Genomic DNA, 21,654 nt, shown 5'->3' with positions numbered 1-21,654 from the left:
GTTTGAGCCCCTCCCCCCCAGCGTACCTTTAACTGTTGTTCTTCTCCAGCAGCGAACAGGAGCAACCAACAACTGATACACTGCCAGCGACACTGCTCCCACAGGCCCCACAGCCTTCTTTCTGACGTATTCCCGCCTCTGCGGAAACAGGAAGTCACGTCACTGGGAAGGCTGTACAGCCGGCGCAAGCAGTGTCGCTGGCTGCTCGTTCTCTTTACCTGCTCGTTCTCATTGCCAGTGAAGAACAACAGTTTTAAAAGGTAAGTGGTGGGGGTGGAGAATCGAATTACCGATTTTTTTTTTTAGAAAAAAAAATTGATTCAAATCACTTTGCCAAAAACGAATCGGCAAATCGATTCGAAGCGCGAATTGGACAGCACTGCTTGGAACCTTGGTTACATTTTAGAAGGTTACTGTATAAGGAATTGCCTAATTTTAGGTGACAAAAACTTGTGTAAATGCCAGTATTCTAATCATTTACCCTCTATGTGGATACTTTCAAGCACTTTCTGACCTCATTTGCAACTTTTCTTTAAGTCCCTTATTTTCTTACTCCTGTTACTTTATCTTTGCTTACACTCTATGCTGTCTATTAAAATGTTTTGTTGTGTACTATGTTGACAATGTAATGTAGTATATTGTGCCATCTTGTACTGTTATTTGAATATTTTTACTGCTTTAATTGTCTATTGCTTATGTTTGCCTTATTCTTGCTGTGCACCGTCTGGAGTGAATTCCTTCAAAAAAGTGATCAATAAATCCTGTGCATAAATGAGCATTTTCCAGCTATGTGGTATCTGTCAGTATGGACCCCCGGTACATGCCCCACACTAGACCCTTTACTTGTCCTGTTAAATCTGTGTTTGTTGCTTTGTGGATAGGTTTTGGCAAGAAAGAGATAAAGGGATTTAATACATCTTTTGAATATCAACACTCATATAGTAGGCTCAGGGCCGCCGAGAGGGGGGGACAGGGGGGACAAAAGGGCCCGGGCCACCGCAGTCAGGCCCGCCCGCCGGCGCTCCCGAACTAACTAACCTTAAACGTCTCCTTCCTTTTCTTTCACCACCTTCATGGCAAGCAGCAGCAGGGCAGGCCACTCTTTCCTTCCGTGTCCTGCCCTCGCCTGACCTAACGTCCGCGAGGGCTGAGCACGGAAGGAAGGAGAGGTCTGCCCTGCTGCTGCTTGCCGCGAAGGTGGTGAAAGGAAAGGAAGGAGGCGTTTAAGGTTAGTTCAGGGCCCGGTAGTGGGTGGAGGGGGGACCCAGCAGCGACAATGACCTCGGGTGGGGTGGGGTGGGGGGGCCCGGGGGCGGCCTTGTCCCGGGCCCGGCTCTGGCTCTCGGCGGCCCTGAGTAGGCTAACATCTTTCTTTTTTGAAACTTGTAAGCAGTAGCATTATTAGCAAGGCTTGAATTTCCATTATAACTTACTTTCTTATCTCCCATTAGCTTGCAGTCCCCACAGTTATTTCACAAATGTAGAATTTTAGGAAATGAAGGAGTAACTAGGGAGCACAGACCTTGTTTTAAAGGTGAGACTTATTAATCTAAGGAAGAGAAGTTGAACTTTGATAGGGGAAGTCAAAGAAAGAGGAAGGATATTGCAGTCTTGGTGAGGGGGAGAAAACAGGACTGCACTAAGAAAGGGAAAGAATTAAGGACAGGATAAAAAACTGGTAGAGAGCAGGACCGTTCCATGCTATAAGTTGTGCCCTATGCTACTCGCTCACTTTTCGTCCACCAGTGAGAAGAGACAGTGGATGAGAGCATGTTTCCTCTCCACCCCCCCCCCCCCCCCCCCCATATTTGCGCCTTGTGCTGCCTCTCTGCTTATACAACCCTTGCTTTGGCACTAGTGGAGAGGAATAAAATTTCGTAGAAAAATAAAGGTTGTCAGAGCCGACTATTCCAATTCACAATATGGGATTCTTGATGTAAGAGACTTGTAAACACTACCTATATCAGAAAACCTGAAAATTCTGGGAGTTACCATTGATCGAAACCTCACACTTGACACCCACGTGAAGAATACAACGAAAAAAATGTTCCAATCGATGTGGAAACTCAAAAGAATTAAACCTTTCTTCCCAAGAAATATCTTTCGCACCCTAGTCCAGTCACTAGTTATAAGCCACTTGGACTACTGCAATGCCTTGTACGCAGGATGTAAAGAACAGACCATAAAAAAACTCCAGACAACTCAAAACACAGCAGCCAGACTCATCTTTGGAAAACCTAAATATAAAAGCGCGAAGCCCTTGAGAGAAAAACTGCATTGGCTTCCGCTCAAGGAACGAATTGAATTCAAGATATGCACATCCGTGCACAAAATCATCCACGCAGATGCCCCACTCTATATGCTAAACCTAGTAGACCTGCCGCCCAGAAACGCCAAAAGATCGGCCCGCAAATTCTTAAACCTGAACCTTCCCAGCTGCAAAGGAGTAAAGTACAAACAAGCATATGCCACGACCTTTGCATACAAAAGTACACAGTGCTGGAATGCACTACCCAAAACCCTGAAAACCACGAACAATCTAACCAGCTTCCGCAAAGCTTTGAAAACGCATCTCTTTAACAAAGCTTACAAAAGTCTCCATCAATGATACAACTCTTCCCCCAATTCACCTAAACACATCTAAACACCTCTCATATAATCTACCCAAGCATCCGCCCAACTACCACATCTCTTACCTCTGTTTTTGATCAATTGTATTTAAATTAGGCACTGTCTTTATCATAACCTACTCTGTAAGCCACATTGAGCCTGCAAAAAGGTGGGATAATGTGGGGTACAAATGCAATAAATAAATAAATAAATAAGATTGATTCTCAAATTTTAGTTAGAACACAAGAAGATTAAAAAAACGCCTGAGTCAGACTGAATATTTATCTAGGCCTCTGTTCTGCCTCTGATAGTGGCAAACGTTGAGGGCTTAAAGGAAGTATGGAAGAGGGAAACAGAGTGTAGAGCTATTCATCTTACTCCAACCCTGTGATTTAAATTAAGGGTTGCGTAGATTACGCTTTCCACTGGGGAAACAAGATTTTTTTAAAACCCGAACCACATAACCTTTCTACATGACTTAGGATTTTCAGAAACCTAGCCACAGGTTTACCAATTTCTCAAGTAACAAGCAAATTCTAAATGTTATTCCTTTTTCATTACAAAAGCTCTTAAAAGATGTTGGCTAGATTTTTACTGCCTCTTTTTATGGCTTTCTCCATAACGTCATTTGTTCTGCTTGAATTGCCTGGGAGCACTTTCCCTTTTATGTGTGAAGAGGTTTTTTTTCTTCCCAGGGGAAGAAGTTGAACCTTTTCTTAAACCATTTGAACCATGACTGTTAAGTGCTCTGCAGTGGATTGTTTTAAGCTAGGCTGCATAATGAAATCTAATTTTCTCTTCCTCAGTATATAACATAGCTATAGGGTCTATTTTATTTATGCAGACAGAAAATCAGTTAGTCTGGTAATTTTTTTTTTTTCAGGAGCACGGGGGGGGGGGGGGGGGGGGGGGGGGCTTTTTCTCCCTTTGCTTTCTAACCTAGGATGACTGGCCAAGCGAGCCTGATTGCTTTGCCAATAGAGAGAGGTCAAAGAGATGTTTATACCTAGACTGACTTCTTTAATGTCGGTCTAATATTAATAAAGTGTGTGCTGTAATGAAAATTGTCTTTCCTGGTCCTCAGGTGCACCTTCACTTGGAGACACCTGATCTCTGTTATACAAGTCATGAAGGGCCATGTTTACAAAATGTTAGTGCACACTAATGGGAAGTAGCAAGCACTAACTTTCATCTCACCCAGAGGAATAATATGAGCATGGTTGCAGTTAGCACAAACTAACATTTATTAAATTTCACCTGAATAGTGGTCTAAGACTACAGACTGAAATTATCTTGAAGTCTATGAATGTAGTATGACAATAAAAATTTGTAATGGACCCGCTGAATATTCATGGATAGCCGCTTAAGTGCTATTTAACCGGCCAGGAGCTATTTCTGTCTGGTGAAATAGCGCTGAATATCAGGGGGTGTATATGCAAGGGGAGCATACACATGAGTTGAAGGATAGGAAACAGAGAGTGGGGTTAAATGGGCAGTATTCACAATGGAGAAGGGTAGTTAGTGGGGTTCCTCAGGGGTCTGTGCTAGGACCGCTGCTTTTTAATATATTTATAAATGATTTAGAGATGGGAGTAACTAGCGAGGTAATTAAATTTGCTGATGACACAAAGTTATTCAAAGTCGTTAACTCGCGACAGGATTGTGAAAAATTACAGAAGGACCTTACGGGACTGGGAGACTGGGCGGCTGAATGGCAGATGACGTTTAATGTGAGCAAGTGCAAGGTGATGCATGTGGGAAAAAAGAATCCGAACTATAGCTACGTCATGCAAGTTTCCACGTTAGGAGTCATGGACCAAGAAAGGGATCTAGGTGTCGTCGTTGATGATATGTTGAAACCTTCTGCTCAGTGTGCTGCTGCGGCTAGGAAAGCAAATAGAATGTTAGGTATTATTAGGAAAGGAATGGAAAACAAAAATGAGGATGTTATAATGCCTTTGTATTGCTCCATGGTGCGACCGCACCTCAAATATTGTGTTCAATTCTGGTCGCCACATCTCAAAAAAGATATAGTGGAATTAGAAAAGGTGCAGAGAAGGGTGACGAAAATGGTAGAGCAGATGGGACGACTTCCCTATGAAGAAAGGCTAAAGTGGCTAGGGCTCTTCAGCTTGGAGAAAAGGCGGCTGAGGGGAGATATGATAGAGGTCTATAAAATAATGAGTGGAGTTGAACGGATAGATGTGAAGCGTCTGTTTATGCTTTCCAAAAATACTAGGACTAGGGGCCATGCGATGAAGCTACAATGTAGTAAATTTAAAACGAATCGGAGAAAATGTTTCTTCACTCAATGTGTAATTAAACTCTGGAATTCGTTGCCAGAGAATGTGGTAAAGGCGATTTGCTTAGCAAAGTTTAAAAAAGGTTTGGACGGCTTCCTAAAGGAAAAGTCCATAGACCATTATTAAATGGACTTGGGAAAATGCACTATTTCTGGGATAAGCAGTATAAAATGTTTTGTACTTTTTTGGGATCTTGCCAGGTATTTGGGACTTGGATTGGCCACTGATGGAAACAGGATGCTGGGCTTGATGGACCTTTGGTCTTTCCCAGTATGGCAATACTTATGTACTTATGAACATGTGCTAAGCCCATTTCTTAGCGCATCTTAGTATAAGAGACTCTAAATAACTTCAAATTTTAAAAGAAATTGGAGAAAATATTTGTTTCACTCAATGTATATTTAAGCTCTGGAACTCATGGCCAGAGGATATTGAAAAAAACAATTAATGTAACTGGGTTTAAAATAGTTTGGACAAAGTCCTGGCAGAAAAGTTCATAATCATTAAGGTAGACCTGGGGAATCTTGCTACTTTTTGGAAATCTGCCAGGTATTTATGACCGAGATTGGCCACTGTTGGAAACAGGATGCTGAGTGAGATGGCCCTTGGTCTGACAATTCTTATATTCTTAAACATATTCATTTTGGATATTCTGAAAACCTGATTGGTTTTGTTGAGAAATTAGGGGTCCCGAGCCCCCCCAAGAAGGCTGGAGTGACCTTAATCTGACTCCATCTCTAAATAACACTAGTACTGGGGTAATCCCGGAGTTATGAGGTTCTAAAAGGAATTGCCACAGAGAGAGACGTTAGGTCTAAGGGACCCGCATTAGTCCACCTCTCAGCACTGGCAAGGAATGGATACCAGCCTTATGACAAACTGGATTTAGGTTACAAGTTATACAATGCCGCGAAAGATAGCCTGATATAGCAAAAGCATTTATACTTACAGCCTTTCATCATTAAGTGAAGCACACAAATCATCATTTGGAATGGGGAGTTTATTTGCCAAGGTTTAAGTCAAATCAGTGATTGACAATAGGCATGTACAATCAATTAATTATAGGAATATAATAAGCTGCAAACAGGTGTTAATTATTTGCTAATCTTTTATAATTTCTTTTACCAATTAGAAGTTTTACAAGGGAAAGCAATTAGGTAATTTGTCAATTCTGCTGGACACATTGGTTTCCCTTGGAGAGAGAGTGCCAACCCTTTTCTCTCTAGCTTAAACCAGGAAAAACCCTGATTTTTATAGGTGCCCTCAGGATATGGGTAATATGACAGTAGATATACCTGATTGGATCTATGCTAATGTCATGGTTGTCACTGATTGGCTCATGCTAATGAGTAGCTTCTATCTTGCTACGCCTTCCTTTCTCACACCAGCTGACCACAATCCTGCTCACAGGAAAGTCTCCCTCCTCTCTTGGACAGCTAGTTCCCTATTTTCTATGCACCTGGCATGACTCACTCATTTCTCAACTTGTTTTTCTAACTTACATTAGAGAAAATTCCACTTTGTAACAGATACAGCTTCCATTTTGTGTTGAAATCCTCCATTTTGTTTCCATATCTATTAACTTTTCCTAATTTAGCTTATTTAGGCCTCAATGTGGGCTACAAACTAGGCCATACTTTTCCAGTAAGCTCCCAGTTGTGTCAGCCATCAGATTTCTGACTCAGCCAAGGTCTGTACTGGCCTGAGCTCTGTGACTGGGCCCTCCACCATTCCAGTGTGGGGGGGGGGGTCTCTAGCTGTACCATAATTATACATTCCCCACTTGTCACCCCCTCTGGGGAGGGGTGACACAAAGCTCGTCAAGCTTGTCATCATCCATTCCAGAAGGTGGCAAGCTATCAAATGAGAGGGGGAGTTTTGGTCTTACAAATTGCTAGAAGGTATGGTGCAAGATAGGAAACTTCATTCTCAGGTGATATATTATTTGGGCATATGGAATTCCCTTTATATTACCCAATCCCTTGGGCCTTAATCCTGATGTCATCTCTCTTGAGACTTACTCAAACCTGTAGTGAGACATGTTTCATGAATGGGACAAATCCATGAGTTCATCTACAAAATCTCATGAAGTATAGGTATGCTGGTAATAGCAATTTCAGGTGGATCATGCTAATAAATACTTTCAGGTCTTTCTATGGCTTCTATTGTATCTGCTGCATAGTGCATGGGGAGATAATCTAATGTATGTATCTCAGTGGTCTTGGGAAGGAACAGTGGTTTCGATTGAGCATTGTTATGGGCTCAACAAATATATGGTTAGTACTCTGATTGCAGGCTGTTTTAGGTTGTAGGTAGTCAGAATCCTTAAACAGGTCGGAATTCCTGGACCTTACTATTACTCATCATTGGCATCCAATCATGAGCACTAAAAGTGGATAGCAAGTATGAGGTTACCTCATACAGCAAAAATGGCCAATCCTAGGAAAATTTATATTAACAAAGGTCATGCATGGATCTTGACATATGCATAATGACCTGGAGGTATGGGAAGCATTTCATATATCCGTTACCCCACTTGGAGCTTAGTCAAACCTACAGAAAGACATGCAACTTAAGTAAGCCTACACCAAAGTTAAACAAATGCATAACTGGTTGATACTAACAGAGTTTACACCTACATTATGATATCATAGCCAGTATTAGGGTTTGATGTTACCCTTGTATCTGAGCAATATCAACTTCAATTCAAATTACATAAATAGAAGTAACGGGGAAACTCTTAGAAAAACAATAAGAACAATAAAGGAAATAAAAATAAAACCCCAGTACTAGTGTTATTTAGAGATGGAGTCAGATTAAGGTCACTCCAGCCTTCTTGGGGGGGCTCGGGACCCCTAATTTCTCAACAGTTTGCAGCCCTCAAGCACTGGAGTTTAAGAACTCTGATTTTTAGTATCCTTAAAGTTTTACCCTATAAGGCCCCATCATTTTGTTAGTCCTGCTGTTACCCCGTTTCTGTCTCAAACCTGCCCTAGAGGACCACCAGCAATTGGGTTGTCAGGATACCCATAATGAATTTGCATGCATGGCACACATCTGTGATATATTTTGTAAATTCTCTCTGAGCTTGCATTAAAATTCATTCCCTTCCTTTTAGGAGGTCCTTTTGCCAATGGAATTAGATTAAGTGGCCCTTAGTGGTTCTCTTAACCCATACTTGTTCATCCCTAAATCTGTCAGTTTTCTTTCTTTAACTTTGTCAGCCATATGCAGCTGGGACAGCATCAAAGATTCTCTGAATATTGCAATCATCTTTTTGCCTTGGTGGTTCCCACTACACCTTTGAACATCCAGGTCAATTGGACTATAACGTTTTGGGGTTGTAGAGATGAGAGCCTTCATTCAGAACTACCAGGAATTTCCCCCCCCCCCCCCCCCCCCCTTATAATCCTCAGTTACTAGCTGCTCTTATTGAAGAGTTAGTCCTGGACTGGAGATCACAAATTCCAGCTTTCCCTTGTAATTGTGAGCCCTAAGTCTGGCCACTAGGTGTCACCATTGAATGATGACTGAGAGTTCCTCTGTCCCATAGGCTGTGAATATTGCCTTTTCAGTAACACTGTCACCAAACCACCTAGCTAGCACCCCCTTCCCCAGCACTCTTGATGTGACATTTGCTCTAGAAAAAAAGTGGGTCTAATTCATTTTTCACTTTGCTCTTTTACTCTCAGTTTTAAAGCTGCTTATAGAGAGTTGTTTTTATTGAACTTGGAAATAAGAGGATTTTGTTCCTCATTTCTTATATTGAAATTTTGCTTTGTAGATGGTTGGTCTGTTCTTAATTCTAAATTAAGTGTGACTCATTAAAACCCTGCTCCAGGTTATGTGTTGCTTCAGTATTAAGTTTGGAAAACTTCAATAAATATGAATAATTAAAAATGTTGAGAAGCAGGAGTCATTTCAGTACAAATGCTGAAGTGCTTCACCTCTGAAAGGTCATTAATTTGTCAAGCATATACCCTAGGGAGGCATTGATGAGTACAACTGTGGAGAAATTCCAGTTACCAAGTACGAAGCTGCAAATGCATTTTCATGTGGTATGTGAACATAGTGAGGTTTCTGCCTTTTTGAAAAATATGGTAAATGGTGCCCAAATTTGAGTGCCCAAAAAAATGCATGCTGAGCACGATTCTATAAACGGGGCTCAATTTGGGGACCATGTATACAAAAGCACACAGTGCTGGGATCCACATCCAACTTTTAGGCATGAGGAGTTACACCAGCTGAACCCTGGTGTAAATCCATGTGCCTAAATTAGGTGCAAATCCCCCCTGAATTCTATAATAGTGCACGTATCTGTAGTGAATAGCCCTGACCCGCCCACGCCCCTCCCATGGCCACGCGCCCTTATCAACTACACACGAAAGGATTTGCATGCGCATCTTTATAGAATAGCGCTTAGCAATGTGCATGTGTAAATCTAAATTGAGGCCAAGTAATGCCTATAATTGATAATGCCCAATTTTAGGCACTAATAGGCTTGTTACTCAAATTGCGTGTGCGTCCAGATTTGTGCATTGCAGTTTTAAGCACCATTTATAGAATTCCCCTCTATGTCTACAGAATTAATACAAAGGGCATGAACACTAAAATTAAGTAGGGCATTAACCTACTTGTGTACTTATGGCATTATGGTCCAATGCCATAAGTACACAAGTATTGCCATACTGGGAAAGACCAAAGGTCCATCAAGCCCAACATCCTGTTTCCAAAAGTGGCCAATCCAGGTCACAAATACCTGGCAAGATTCCAAAAAAGTACAAAACATTTTATACTGCTTATCCCAGAAATAGTGGATTTTCCACAAGTCCATTTAATAATGGTCTATGGACTTCTCCTTTAGGAAACCGTCCAAACCTTTTTAAAACTCCGCTAAGCTAACCGCCTTTACTACATTCTCTGGCAATGAATTCCAGAGTTTAATTACACGTTGAGTGAAGAAACATTTTCTCTGATTCGTATTAAATTTACTACATTGTAGCTTCATCGCATGCCCCCTTGTCCTAGTATTTTTGGAAAGCGTAAACAGACGCTTCACATCTACCCATTCAACTCCACTCATTATTTTATAGACCTCTATCATATCTCCCCTCAGCTGTTATTTGAATATTTTTACTGCTGTAATTGTCTATTGCTTATATTTGATGTGTTTTTACTGTACACCGACTTGAGTGAATTCCTTCAAAACGGTGGTAAAAATCCTAATGAATAAATAATATATGAAGTTTCAAAGCAATACTGCCAGGTCAAATGAGATCAGAATGCACTGTACTTTTTTCCCTCATTTATATTCCCCTTGGAACATAATTAGACCAGTCATTGTAACAATATTCCTTAATTGGAGCCCACGTAGCAGCACTCTGGCCACTAGTTGGCACTGTTGTGCAGTGACAGGGGCTTCCTCCCCCTGCCCAGGGATAGAATTTGAGATTTTGGATTTAGCTCATGCTTTTTTTCCATAGTAGCTCAAGGTACAGTAGATAGTTTCCTGTCCCCAGAAGGATTACAACCTAACACGCAGATAATCAGAAGCCCCGCGCTGTTCCATACATTGCTCTAAAAATTGCACTGGAACAGCGTGGGGCTATACCGCTCCTACGATCAGAGTTAATAACAAGCTTAAATTTGTGTGCTGTTATCTCTGATCATAGGGTAAAAGTGCGGGAGTGCTCAGCCACAATCCTCCCACACTTGTTTGACAGGTCGAGGCTGTCAAACACAGGGGCTCCCTCAACTGCAAGGCCCCTACATGCCCCACGAGCCCCCACACCCCCCCCAGGACAGCAAAACTCCCTTATATGATAGGGAAGCCCCACCCAGTTTATCCCAGGATGCACTGTGCAGGGCTGGGTGCCACCATTTTGAAGGCGGTGCTGAAGAGGAGGGAATGTGTTACTCCCTCTTACACCACAAAGGTATGGGGGAGAGGGGCCACTAGACCACCAGGTGGGGGGGGGGGGGGTCTGGGCTTGTGGCCCATTGGGCCACCAGGGCTTTATTTTTTGAGTGTGAGGGGTGTTAGGGGTTTGGAGATCCACCAGATCCCCAGCCCCCCGTGACCCTTTGTTGGAGGGGAGGCAAGGGGCACTGGAGGCCAGCTAGACCTCCAGCCCCCGTGTTGCTGGCATGGGATGGGGAAGTCGGGTTCCTGCGGGGGGGGGGGGGGGAAGGCTTGGGTTCTGTTCCTGTTGGGGCGGATGGGGGAGTCTGCTAGCGTGCAAATGCATGCTGGACAGGGCTTCCCATTCCTCCCCAATGCTCCGCAAACCCTAACATCAGCTCTGAGCTGGCGTAGGGTTTGCTGCAGGAGCAATGCCGATGTTTGGTTCACTGCATGGCATTACAGGGCATTGGGGAGGAATAGGTAATGCCCTGTTTAGCGTGTATTTGCATTCTCATTGCGTTCAAAGCTGGCCAACACATTGTTACACACACTGGCCAGCTTTTGTCATAGGGTGGGAGCAAAAGCAGGCACTAGTATGGCGCTATTGACTTCTAGTGCCTGGGTTTGCTTGTGATCATTTGCCTATGTTTGTACATGAAGCAATGGAAGGTCTAGTGACTTGCTGAAGATCACAAAAAGTGACAGTGAGTTGCTGTAACATTAGGCAACTCCTCCACTACTTCAGGGGGCAGAAGCTGGACCCAGGAATTTAACCGGGGTCTCCTGCACCAGGCCAGCTCTTACACACAGATTTAAGAAAAATAATGGTTTTATACCTACTTTCATTAAATTAAGAGCCGGAACTTGAAGGTAATTATGAGGCATCTCGCTCATACATGAATCATTAAGGCAAATAAATTGCCCTGCTTATACTTGCATTTCAATCCATAAGCACAATTTGTTTAACAGATACACTTTTTAAATAGAGAAACTCTTAAGAGTTTCTTCATGTTCAATTGTGAAGCGCTGCGTACGACTGGTAGCGCTATAGAAATAATTTGTAGTAGTAGTAATGGTAAAGAAATATAAACTTAACAATAGCCTTTTAGGGGATAATTTTATGAAGCTTTATTTGTGTGTAAAGTCTGTTTTCAGGCACAGGCAGCTCCTTGTGACTCTGGGCAAGTCACTTAACCCTCCATTGCCCCAGGTACAAATAAGTACCTGTATATGTAAGCCACATTGAGCCTGCCATGAGTGGGAAAGCGCGGGGTACAAATGTAACAACAACAAAAAAAGAGGGCTTTCATAAAATTGTACAACTGCATACATGGATCAAAAGTGTGTGCACGGAAAGTGTGTGCCTACTTTTATGCAATCTGCTTATATGCATTACTGGAGACATAGGGCTTCTTTTACAAAGCCAAGCTAGCGGTTCCTGCACTGTAAATGAGAGGAAGCCCATAGGAATTTAATGGGCTTCCTCTCGCTTGGCGCACAGGAATCGCTAGCACGGCTTTGTAATAGAAGCCCAGAGTTTGGATGGAACGGAAGTGGAATTGCAATGTATCTATTTATTTTATAAAATATATGGGTATACATATAGAATATGCATATACATTTACACCTTTTGCAATTGTATTAAGCACCCTAGGCAGGTTGTCAGTTTTCTGCCCCCCACCCCCACCCCAGTTAATTTCCATCCCTCCCACATATTGTGATAATAAAACAATAACTGAGATTACCCCCAACACCAATCCTCCCAGGACCGTCCTGCAAAAGTGCTTTATTTTACAACACAATAAGGGAAATATCCAACAGGTAAGGGTTATTTGAATCCTGCCACCCTTCCTGTAGGTAAATGTATGTGCGGACTGTTATGATTGTTTTGAGCTGCTCTTTGGTGTCCTCACAGAAACTGCTGTCCTGGGTGATTTCCTAGAGTTGCCTATTGGTTAATCCGGCCCTGAACAGGTATAAAAATGTGTGCATTGGTATCTGTGTACTATAGGGGCTGGATCTGGGAGCTAATTTTATAACGGCAGTAGGCATGAGGAAGAATCTTTGGAGGTCCCAAAAGCATGCCTCTTGAAATATCTATCCCTCTGAAAGTAAATAACAAATTGTTTTGTTTGACCTTTTCTGAAACAGCTTGATCGTGGTCAAATGTGCTTTTGCTATTAATTGAGAAACACAATCTCCAGCCTTTGGTAACATTGACAATTGCCTAGTAAGGTCATGACTTTGGAACTTTGAGAGGAAATTTCCATTGACTTTTTATTTCACTTTTCTGGCAAACGTGCAGAGCTTGCTCCTTTTTGTAGTGTAACTGGTGTCTGATTGGTGGGTTCAAAACTTCTCTGTTTGGGGGTTTTTGAATGCATGGTTGTCATGTCATGGCACAGGGTGATTGGCATGATGGATGGGGCGTTCCAGACCCCTTTGTTCCTTAGGTAGGTCTCCCTGCTCAAGCTATCAGTAGGGCACTTGGTGTAGGAATTTTCTTGAGCCAATGACCCTGAGATTAAACATTGCTGTTCATAACATCATGGGTGGGTCATGCAGAATAACTTATTAAAATTATATTCCTTAAGCACAGACTCCACAGCATAGCAGACAGCAAAAGCATCATTGCTGTTTATGGCAGTATATATTCCTTTCCATGTGTTGAGTTCTGTGATGGACCCTGGCATTGCACTCTCATGGTGTAGCAGCTTATTGATGGTAAGGCTCCTTATTCCAAAGAGCATACCATATCTTCTGGCAAAACCAGAGTTGTCCTCCTTTTCCTACTCCATGAAGTATTTACTCACTTTTTGACTGCAAGTTGTGGTGAGGCCTCTAGATAAAGTTTTCATGATCTTCCCATATGCCTGTAAGTGAAATATTATGCACATGATCAGTGGTGTGCTGGAGCAGGCTCTCACAGGCTCGCAAGAGCCGGTTGTTACGTTTTTTTAGAATTTTGGGAGCCGGTTGTTAAAGTAGGGCCCTCCATGGCTACTTTAACAACTGGCTCCCAAAATGTGGGCTTGGGCCCCCTGCTGAATTCTCTTTTACTTTACTGGTGGGGATGCTGAGTCCTGCCAGCCAAGCAGGCTGGGACTTCTCGAGCATGTGAAAGAAGTTCCAGCATGCTGCTCAGAGCAAGATGTTGGGAGTGGTGGCAGTCCATTTATTGGCTGCCAGCAAAGGTATGCCTAATGTGCCCGCACGAAGGGAGGGAGGAGAGAGAGGCAAGTTTTGCTCTCCACCCCCCCCCCCCACCCCCCCTGGCCAGCCCTGACGCTTCCAACTGCAGAGCTGGCTACATCCGGAGAAAGAGCCTGTTGTTAAGAATTTACCAGCACAAAAGATTTATAAGCACACAAAATGCAAACAATGAATAGTAGATTCTAGAATGCACACAACTGCTTTGTGTTCCGTTCTTTCTAGAATGCTCATTGGACATACTCCTTCCATATTAGAAATGACATAATTTCTCTTTGGAGTTGCAACGCACATAGTACCATTACAGTTAATGATACCTCACTTGTGGTCAGTAGTGCTATAGAAAGTAGTGGTAGTAGGATGCTCACCATCTGTTTTACTTCTGGAATACTATATAATGTTCATCCTGTGTTGGAACTCTTTTTCTTTTTCAAAATATAATATTTCTTCTTTTTAACAGCCTCGGGACTCTCCTCAACACCATCTACTCCAACCCAAGTGACCAAGCAACCTACGTTCCCCCTCGAGGCATATAAATATGAACCTGAAAGGTTAGAAGCACGGCTCCGCTCTTTCTCCTCTCCTCCAGACACAGGCCAGAGGTTCACCTTACCACCCATCCAAACAGTAATGACTAAACCACCTCCAGTGACATCAGCTCACAGTGCTACCTCAAAAGCAGTAAGTCAAACATCCGTCTTCACTATTTTATTTTTGAATGGAGTAAGATATTTGTCCATGCTTTATGGAGGTGGAAGGATCTGATGTAGTACTTGGGCTATAGTTTGGGCTTTATGAGGTAAACCTGGTACAATAGCAGGAGTAACATTGTGAACTGTTCTAGGGGTTGGGTCCAGTTGTCTCATTTATTGGGAATTGTTCACATAAGCTTACAGATATGGTTGTGTAACCTGGGTCTCGCCTCCAACTACTAGCTCAGCTCTAATTACTCATGACCTGGGCCATAGGAAAAACATTCTTTTACTCTTCTCCCTATTCTTCACACTCCACTCTGCTCACTCCCCATACTCCACTCAGCACAGTCCATCCAGTTCGAGCTTGGGAGTGGGTCAAGGTCTGGAATAGAGGTCCGGGGATTTGGGCAGTTTAAGTGAGGACTTTGCACAGTTATCTACCAGTTCAGGGAGCCAATGCCCTCACTCCCCACTTCAGTGATAAACCGCACTGCACTCCAAAGATTCTGTTTAATGCACATTCAGCTTTACTGAAACTTTCTGCAATGGCAGGCAAAAGCAGTATTAAACTTCATCTGTACAGTAGACCTTCTGTCCGGTCAAGACCGTATATCACAATCTCAATCCACTTTTCCAACCTCATCTTTTTAGGGTTTTCAGTATTTACACATTTACAGATGCCCCTGTCCATTTACGCATCCCGGGGGCTGGTAATAATCCAAGGCTGTTAATGTACTCCTTTGATTCCAATCTGCTTCCAATCTACTTCCCTTAGTCCCAGACCCTTTAGGCTGTCCTTCTTCCAGCGATGCACGTCAGGAGTTGCATCCTGGCCTTGAACAGGCTTTCCCTGTCCAGATTCCTGCTTCAGGCTGGGTTTCCCTTACCCATCCTTAGCTCTGACACCATCACATTTTCCACTTGATGGGGCAGCAACCACTCCTTAGTCAGCCTGAGTTTATTTAGCCACTTTGGGATCCTCCTGTCCACCAAGGGTCCCGGTGGGGGTACAGACAACCAAAGACCACTTCTCTGCCCAAACAGGAGCTTTCATCACCTTTATCTCCACCTCCCTTATCAATCAACTACTAACCCACCTTCTTTCAGCAACTTATTTCAACACCATTCCCTTTGGGCTGGGCCTTCCTCCCACCCAGAGACATCCCAGCTCTCCCCCCAGTGAATCCTGAGAGCTGACAGCACAGTCTAGTAATCCCCATATTATTTATTATATTTGTATCCCGCATTATCACACCAAATGGTAGGTTCAATGTGGCTTATATGGAACAATGGGAAAGTACAAAAGGGTGGTTACAAGGTTAGGAGTGGGTTGACAGTTGTCGGGTGGGATATGGAAATCAATATGAATAGCTGGCGATTGTATAAGCTCTTATTGAAGTAGTAGGTTGGGTGATGGGCATCAGATCAATTTGCTTGATTCATTGTTGTAGAATTACAATGAGAGCCAAGTGGGATTACAGTGGATTAATGGGGGATCACAGTTGTAAATCAGTTGCAACTGCTTTGTTGTTGCTCAATATGTTTTTGATCTGTGACTAAATGAGACTGCAGTTTGATGTAAGATTAATTCTTTATTTATTTATTTTGGGGCCTTTTTATGAAAGCTTAGCACATGCTAACAGATATTAGTGTGAGCTAAATGCTGGGCATCCTATTTTATACCTATGGGCCATGTGGTATTTGGGCACATTAATGGCTGCTATAAATTTATATTCTATACTTTATTAAAACTTACTATACCGCCCAAGCTGACTTGCAGATCAGGGCGATTTACAATCTAAAACAAATAAATGTTTGAAAGGAACTACAATTTGTAGCTAGGAGAGGTTCAAGCATTCTTCAATTAGGACAAAGAACTTAGCAAAACAAAAAGATGGAGGAATCCAGAGGGTAGAGGAGGCACAGAATTGGCAGGGGAGGGGAGACAGTAGTGGAGTATGATGCAACACACCCTCACCCCTCAAACTACTGAACTGAGTTAAGTGCATGCTCACACAGCCAGGTTTTTAAGGCTTTCTTAAACTTCTTGAAAGATGATTCTGAGCAGAGAGAAAGCTTTAGTAAAAGGGCCCCCTTAGTTATTTTATTATTAGGAGATTCACCCATAGTGGTGTATAACAAGTGTGGCTTGATATAGAAACTTACCTTGTAGTAATAGTTTAACTATATATATATCTCAGCATGTAAGCTCTGCATCAGTTAAGGGGTAGATTCTGAAGCAAGAGGTTGAAAATATTTCACCCAAATTTCTGAAATTTTGTAGAAATTCCACTAGTATTACTTCTACCACGAAACGTGTATTAGTAGTGATATTCACTCTGCTAACCAGTTAAGCGGATAAAATTAGGACAGGAAAAGGCAGTCCTAGTTTTATCCTCCATACACCAGTCTGAATATTGGGTGACAACCCGGTTAAGTTCCAGGCGACTGCATTTACCCAGAGATTCAGTACCAGAGCTTGGACATAACCTGGCATTGAATATCTGAGCTTAATTCAGCCCACAGCGGTCAGTGGCTTAAAAATCGCTAAGCCTGGGGCTGAATATTGGGCTCTCTAAATTTAAGTGCGCTAATAGTGATTAAGTTTAGGGCATCATGTTATAAAATGACAGGGTTGAAAGCCATATGCTTCATCACTGAAAAATCAGGGGGGAAAAACCCAAACACAAAAAAAGGAAAAACATTCCTACCAACACTTTAGTCTATTCACATGTTTTTATTCTTGTCCTTTTTATTAGGGCCCAAAGTACTGGGTTCTTTTTTTTTTAACATTGTTGTCCAAAACTTTTATTCTTTAATCATACTCTGAATATATCAGTGTCACCACATTTTCACGATAAATACGCAGCATGTATAAATTATATTCAGGCCAATACACCAACAAAAAAAAAAAAAAAAGATTTAGCTGTTCTGATAAATGCTTTCATGATTTCTAGAGTTTGTTATTGTAACACTTTATGTTGTGAGCTTTCAAAATATCAGCTAAGAAGACTGCAGCTATTCAACAGAAGATAAGATGCAGTATTTTGTACTAAGAAAACTCCTGATCACATCGTTCCTGATTTAGCAGAATTGCATTAGTTCCCAGTTGAACAGTGTGTGCTTTGTTTTTAAATTGCTGGGTTTAATATGTCTAGAGGGACCTGAGTATTTGTGAGATCTTTTGAAATATATGAATTTTCTAGACTGCTTTGTTCTTTTCAACAGGTTTATCTGGCTGTACCCAATGAATTTAAATTTCAGTCCACTTATAATGGATCATTTGGAATTTGGGGGCCTAAATTGTGGAATGATGAATTTAAGATACAGTTAAATAGATTTTTCAGGACATTTGTGATTAAGAATTAATGTCTGGGTTACCATGACTTCTGTGGTTTCATCTCACTTATGGATGAAAACACATAAACTTAAACTAAATACAGAAAAAAAACCTTCTGTTAGTCACACTAAGGATGTAAATGAAACCAGTGTGATGATAAGCCAGGCAAATGTATTATTTTTCCTCTTCCATAAGGATATTAGGAATCATGTTGGATGGTAAACTAACTTTATAGATTATCAGATTAACAAATGTATTCAAAGATAATTTTTACTGATGCGCAATTTACGATGTATCCGAAAATATTTTGATCATGATCGCTTTCGACTTATAGTACAACCCTTGATTTTGAGTTTATTGGATTATTTTATTTATTATTTGTTTATTTGTACCCTGCGCTTTCCCACTCAAAGCAGGTTCAATGCGGCTTACATAGTAAAAGGGATTACAGAGTATTGATAGAGAAAATATAAGTTAAGTACATAAGACAACATGGTTTTAAGTACATAAGTAATGCCACACTGGGAAAAGACCAAGAGTCCATCGAGCCCAGCATCCTGTCCACAACAGCGGCCAATCCAGGCCAAGGGCACCTGGCGAGCTTCCCAAACGTACAAACATTCTATACATGTTATTCCTGGAATTGTGGATTTTTCCCAGGTCCATTTAGTAGTGGTTTATGGACTTGTTCTTTAGGAAACCGTCTAACCCCTTTTTAAACTCTGCTAAGCTAACCGCCTTCACCACGTTCTCCGGCAACGAATTCCAGAGTTTAATTATGCGTTGGGTGAAGAAATGTTTTCTCTGATTTGTTTTAAATTTAACACACTGTAGTATAGCCAAATAGCAAAAAAAGATAGGTAGAGAAGGGCAAGGGTGAAGGGAGTAGGAGAGGTATAAGCAAGGGTAGGTGAGCACTGGAGGAGGGGTAGAGGAGGCAGGAGGGGGATGGGATACGGGATAAGCATAGGGAATTTTGGAGGGAGAAGTAGTCTGGTCATTGTCGTAGTTTCCTGGATATATGTTGGGTTATAGAGTTCATAGGATTTATTTATTTATACATTTGTACCCCACAAATGGAAGTTGTTGGAGGTGGACGCAATCCTACTTCAGTTCTGTTTGTGATCATGTGCTTTGGTGTGTTGGTCAGGATCTCCTGGCTATGCAATTTCATTGGAAAGGAATTGCCTGAAGAGATGAGCTTTCATGTGTTTTAGGAATGTTAGATAGGTCTCCATGGGCCCTCTTTACTAAGGCACGCTATTGTTTTTAGCTAATGCTAAAGACACCTATATATATATATATATATATATACTAGTAAAAAAAGGCCCGTTTCTGTAGGCAAGGAAACGGGCCTTAGGCAGGCAATTCCCCCCCCCCCCCCCCCGCGCTACGGCCCCCTCGAACCCCCCCTTCCACGACCCTGTCGACCCCCCCCCCCCGTGCCGGCGAAAACTGCCCCCCCCCTGCTGCCGCCGCCGTTGTGCTACCTGTGCTTACAGCTGAAGTGTTGTTGTGCCCTTGCTTCCTCAATCATCTTGTCTGGAAGTTCCTCTGCGTGCGTCTGACGTCAGACACACACACAGAAACTTTCAGCGAAGATGATTGAGGAACCACGGTCCCAAGCACAGAACGTTGGAGGTGAGAATTATTATATAGGATATTATATAGGATATATATATATATATTTCTATGGGTGTCTCTAGCATTAGTGAGCCTGCAAATAGGTGGGAAAATGTGGGATACAAATGCTACAACTAAATAAAATAAATAAATAGCACATCTACAGCACAGGGCCCCATGTATTTTAAGTCTTTCGGTAGAGAGTTCCAGATCTGCACTCGATCCGCAGCCCCTCCTTACCTCTCTACCCTCATCTCCCCTTACGTTCCTACCCGTAACCTCCACTCTCTAGACAAATCCCTCCTTTCAGTACCCTTCTCCACCACTGCCAACTCCAGGCTCCGCCCTTTCTGCCTCGCCTCACCTCAAGCGTGGAACAAACTCCCTGAGCACATACGCCAAGCCCCCTCCCTGCCCATCTTCAAATCACTGCTCAAAGCCCACCTCTTCAATGTCGCCTTTGGCACCTAACCACCACACCTATACTCAGAAATCTAGACTACACCAACTTGATATTTTGTCCTTTAGATTGTAAGCTCACCTGAGCAGGGACCGTCCTTCTTTGTTAAATTGTACAGCGCTGCGTAACCCTAGTAGCGCTCTAGAAATGTTAAGTAGTAGTAGTAGTAGATGTATGTAAAGCTGGTTGTAAGTATAGATTTGTATCTTAGGCCTTGATATTTAGGATAGTGTAGTGTTAAACAGGATCTTGCATTCTTGTTTATGTTGCATATTGGTAAATCTATCAGACCTGTAATATATTCCGCAGCGAGGCCATAGATAATTTTACGGGCTAGGGTACATATCTTGAAGTGTATTCGTGCTTTGATGGGCAGCCAATGTAAGTTTTGGAGTAGTGGTCTCACTCTGTCAAATCGTTTTTTTCCAAATATAAGTCTGGCTGCTGTTTGTAGTTTTTTTTAATGTTTGTTCCTTGCATCCTGCATATATTCCGTATATTATATTATTGCAATATAATCTATTTGGGAGCCCCTAAACAATTGATGAAAAAACTTCAAACTATTCAGAATGTGGTATTGTGACTCATTTATTCATTGAAAAAATATTTCTCAGTATTATAGAAAGCTTCATTGGCTTCCTGTGCATGCTAGGATCTGGTTTACATTTTTTTGTTTTATTCATAAGACTAGTAAAAAAGCCCCGTTTCTGATGCAAATGAAACGGGGGCTAGCAATGTTTTCTTCTGTGTGCATGTGGGAGTGTGTGTGTCCCTGCCCTCTGGCCTCTCTCCCCTCCCCCCTCTGAGTCCTTCACTGTTACAGAGCCAGTGATTTGATTTCGTGCTCTGCTGTTTTCCTTCACTGACTGTGTTACAGAGAGGGCGGGGCAGACACTCATAGGGAAACCGGATATCTCGCGCCCTTCACACTTCCGGCTGGAGGCTTCATAGAACGTTGGTTTTGCCTTTTATATAGAGAGATATTATGGGCCCTGTTTACTAAGGCACGCTAGCGTTTTTAGCACATGCTAATGTTAGAGACACCCATACATTCCTATAGCACAGCTTAATAAACAGGACCCTATATGGTTCAGCTCCAGTTTATTTTTTGAATCATTTTCAGGCTTATTTTTGAAAGAGAAGGGCGCCCATCTTTCGACATAAATCGGGAGACGGGCATCCTTCTCCTAGGCTCGCCCAAATCAGCATAATCGAAAGCCAATTTTGGCTGTTCTCAACTGCTTTCCGTCGCGGGGACGACCAAAATTCACGGGGGGGGGGGGGTGTCGGAAGCATGGCGAAGGCGGGACTGGGGCGTGCCTAACACATGGGCGTACTCGACCGATAATGGAAAAAAGAAGGGCGTCTCTGACGAGCACTTGGGCGACTTTACTTGGTCCATTTTTTCTTGCGACCAAGCCTCAAACAGGTGCCGAACTGACTAGATGACCACCGGAGGGAATTGGGGATCACCTCCCCTTACTCCCCCAGTGGTCACTAACCCCCAC

At 42.5% G+C, this 21,654-nt stretch overlaps 1 protein-coding gene across 7 annotated transcripts in view; it reads left to right on the top strand.

Moving 5' to 3' along the window:
* PRKAG2 (protein kinase AMP-activated non-catalytic subunit gamma 2) overlaps positions 1–21,654 on the top strand; it is a 635,875-nt gene that overhangs the window by 331,284 nt on the left and 282,937 nt on the right. For all 7 annotated transcript variants that reach the window (XM_030198247.1, XM_030198257.1, XM_030198237.1 and 4 more), the window contains one exon: positions 14,489–14,709. In XM_030198247.1, coding sequence (XP_030054107.1) covers positions 14,489–14,709 — 221 coding nt within the window. The remainder of the gene's footprint in view (positions 1–14,488; positions 14,710–21,654) is intronic.

This window comes from Microcaecilia unicolor, chromosome 1, assembly GCF_901765095.1.
Source record: "Microcaecilia unicolor chromosome 1, aMicUni1.1, whole genome shotgun sequence".
Taxonomy (NCBI): domain Eukaryota; kingdom Metazoa; phylum Chordata; class Amphibia; order Gymnophiona; family Siphonopidae; genus Microcaecilia; species Microcaecilia unicolor.
The sequence above is the reverse complement of the archived record's forward strand: the minus strand, read 5'-3'. Positions and strand labels throughout refer to the sequence as shown.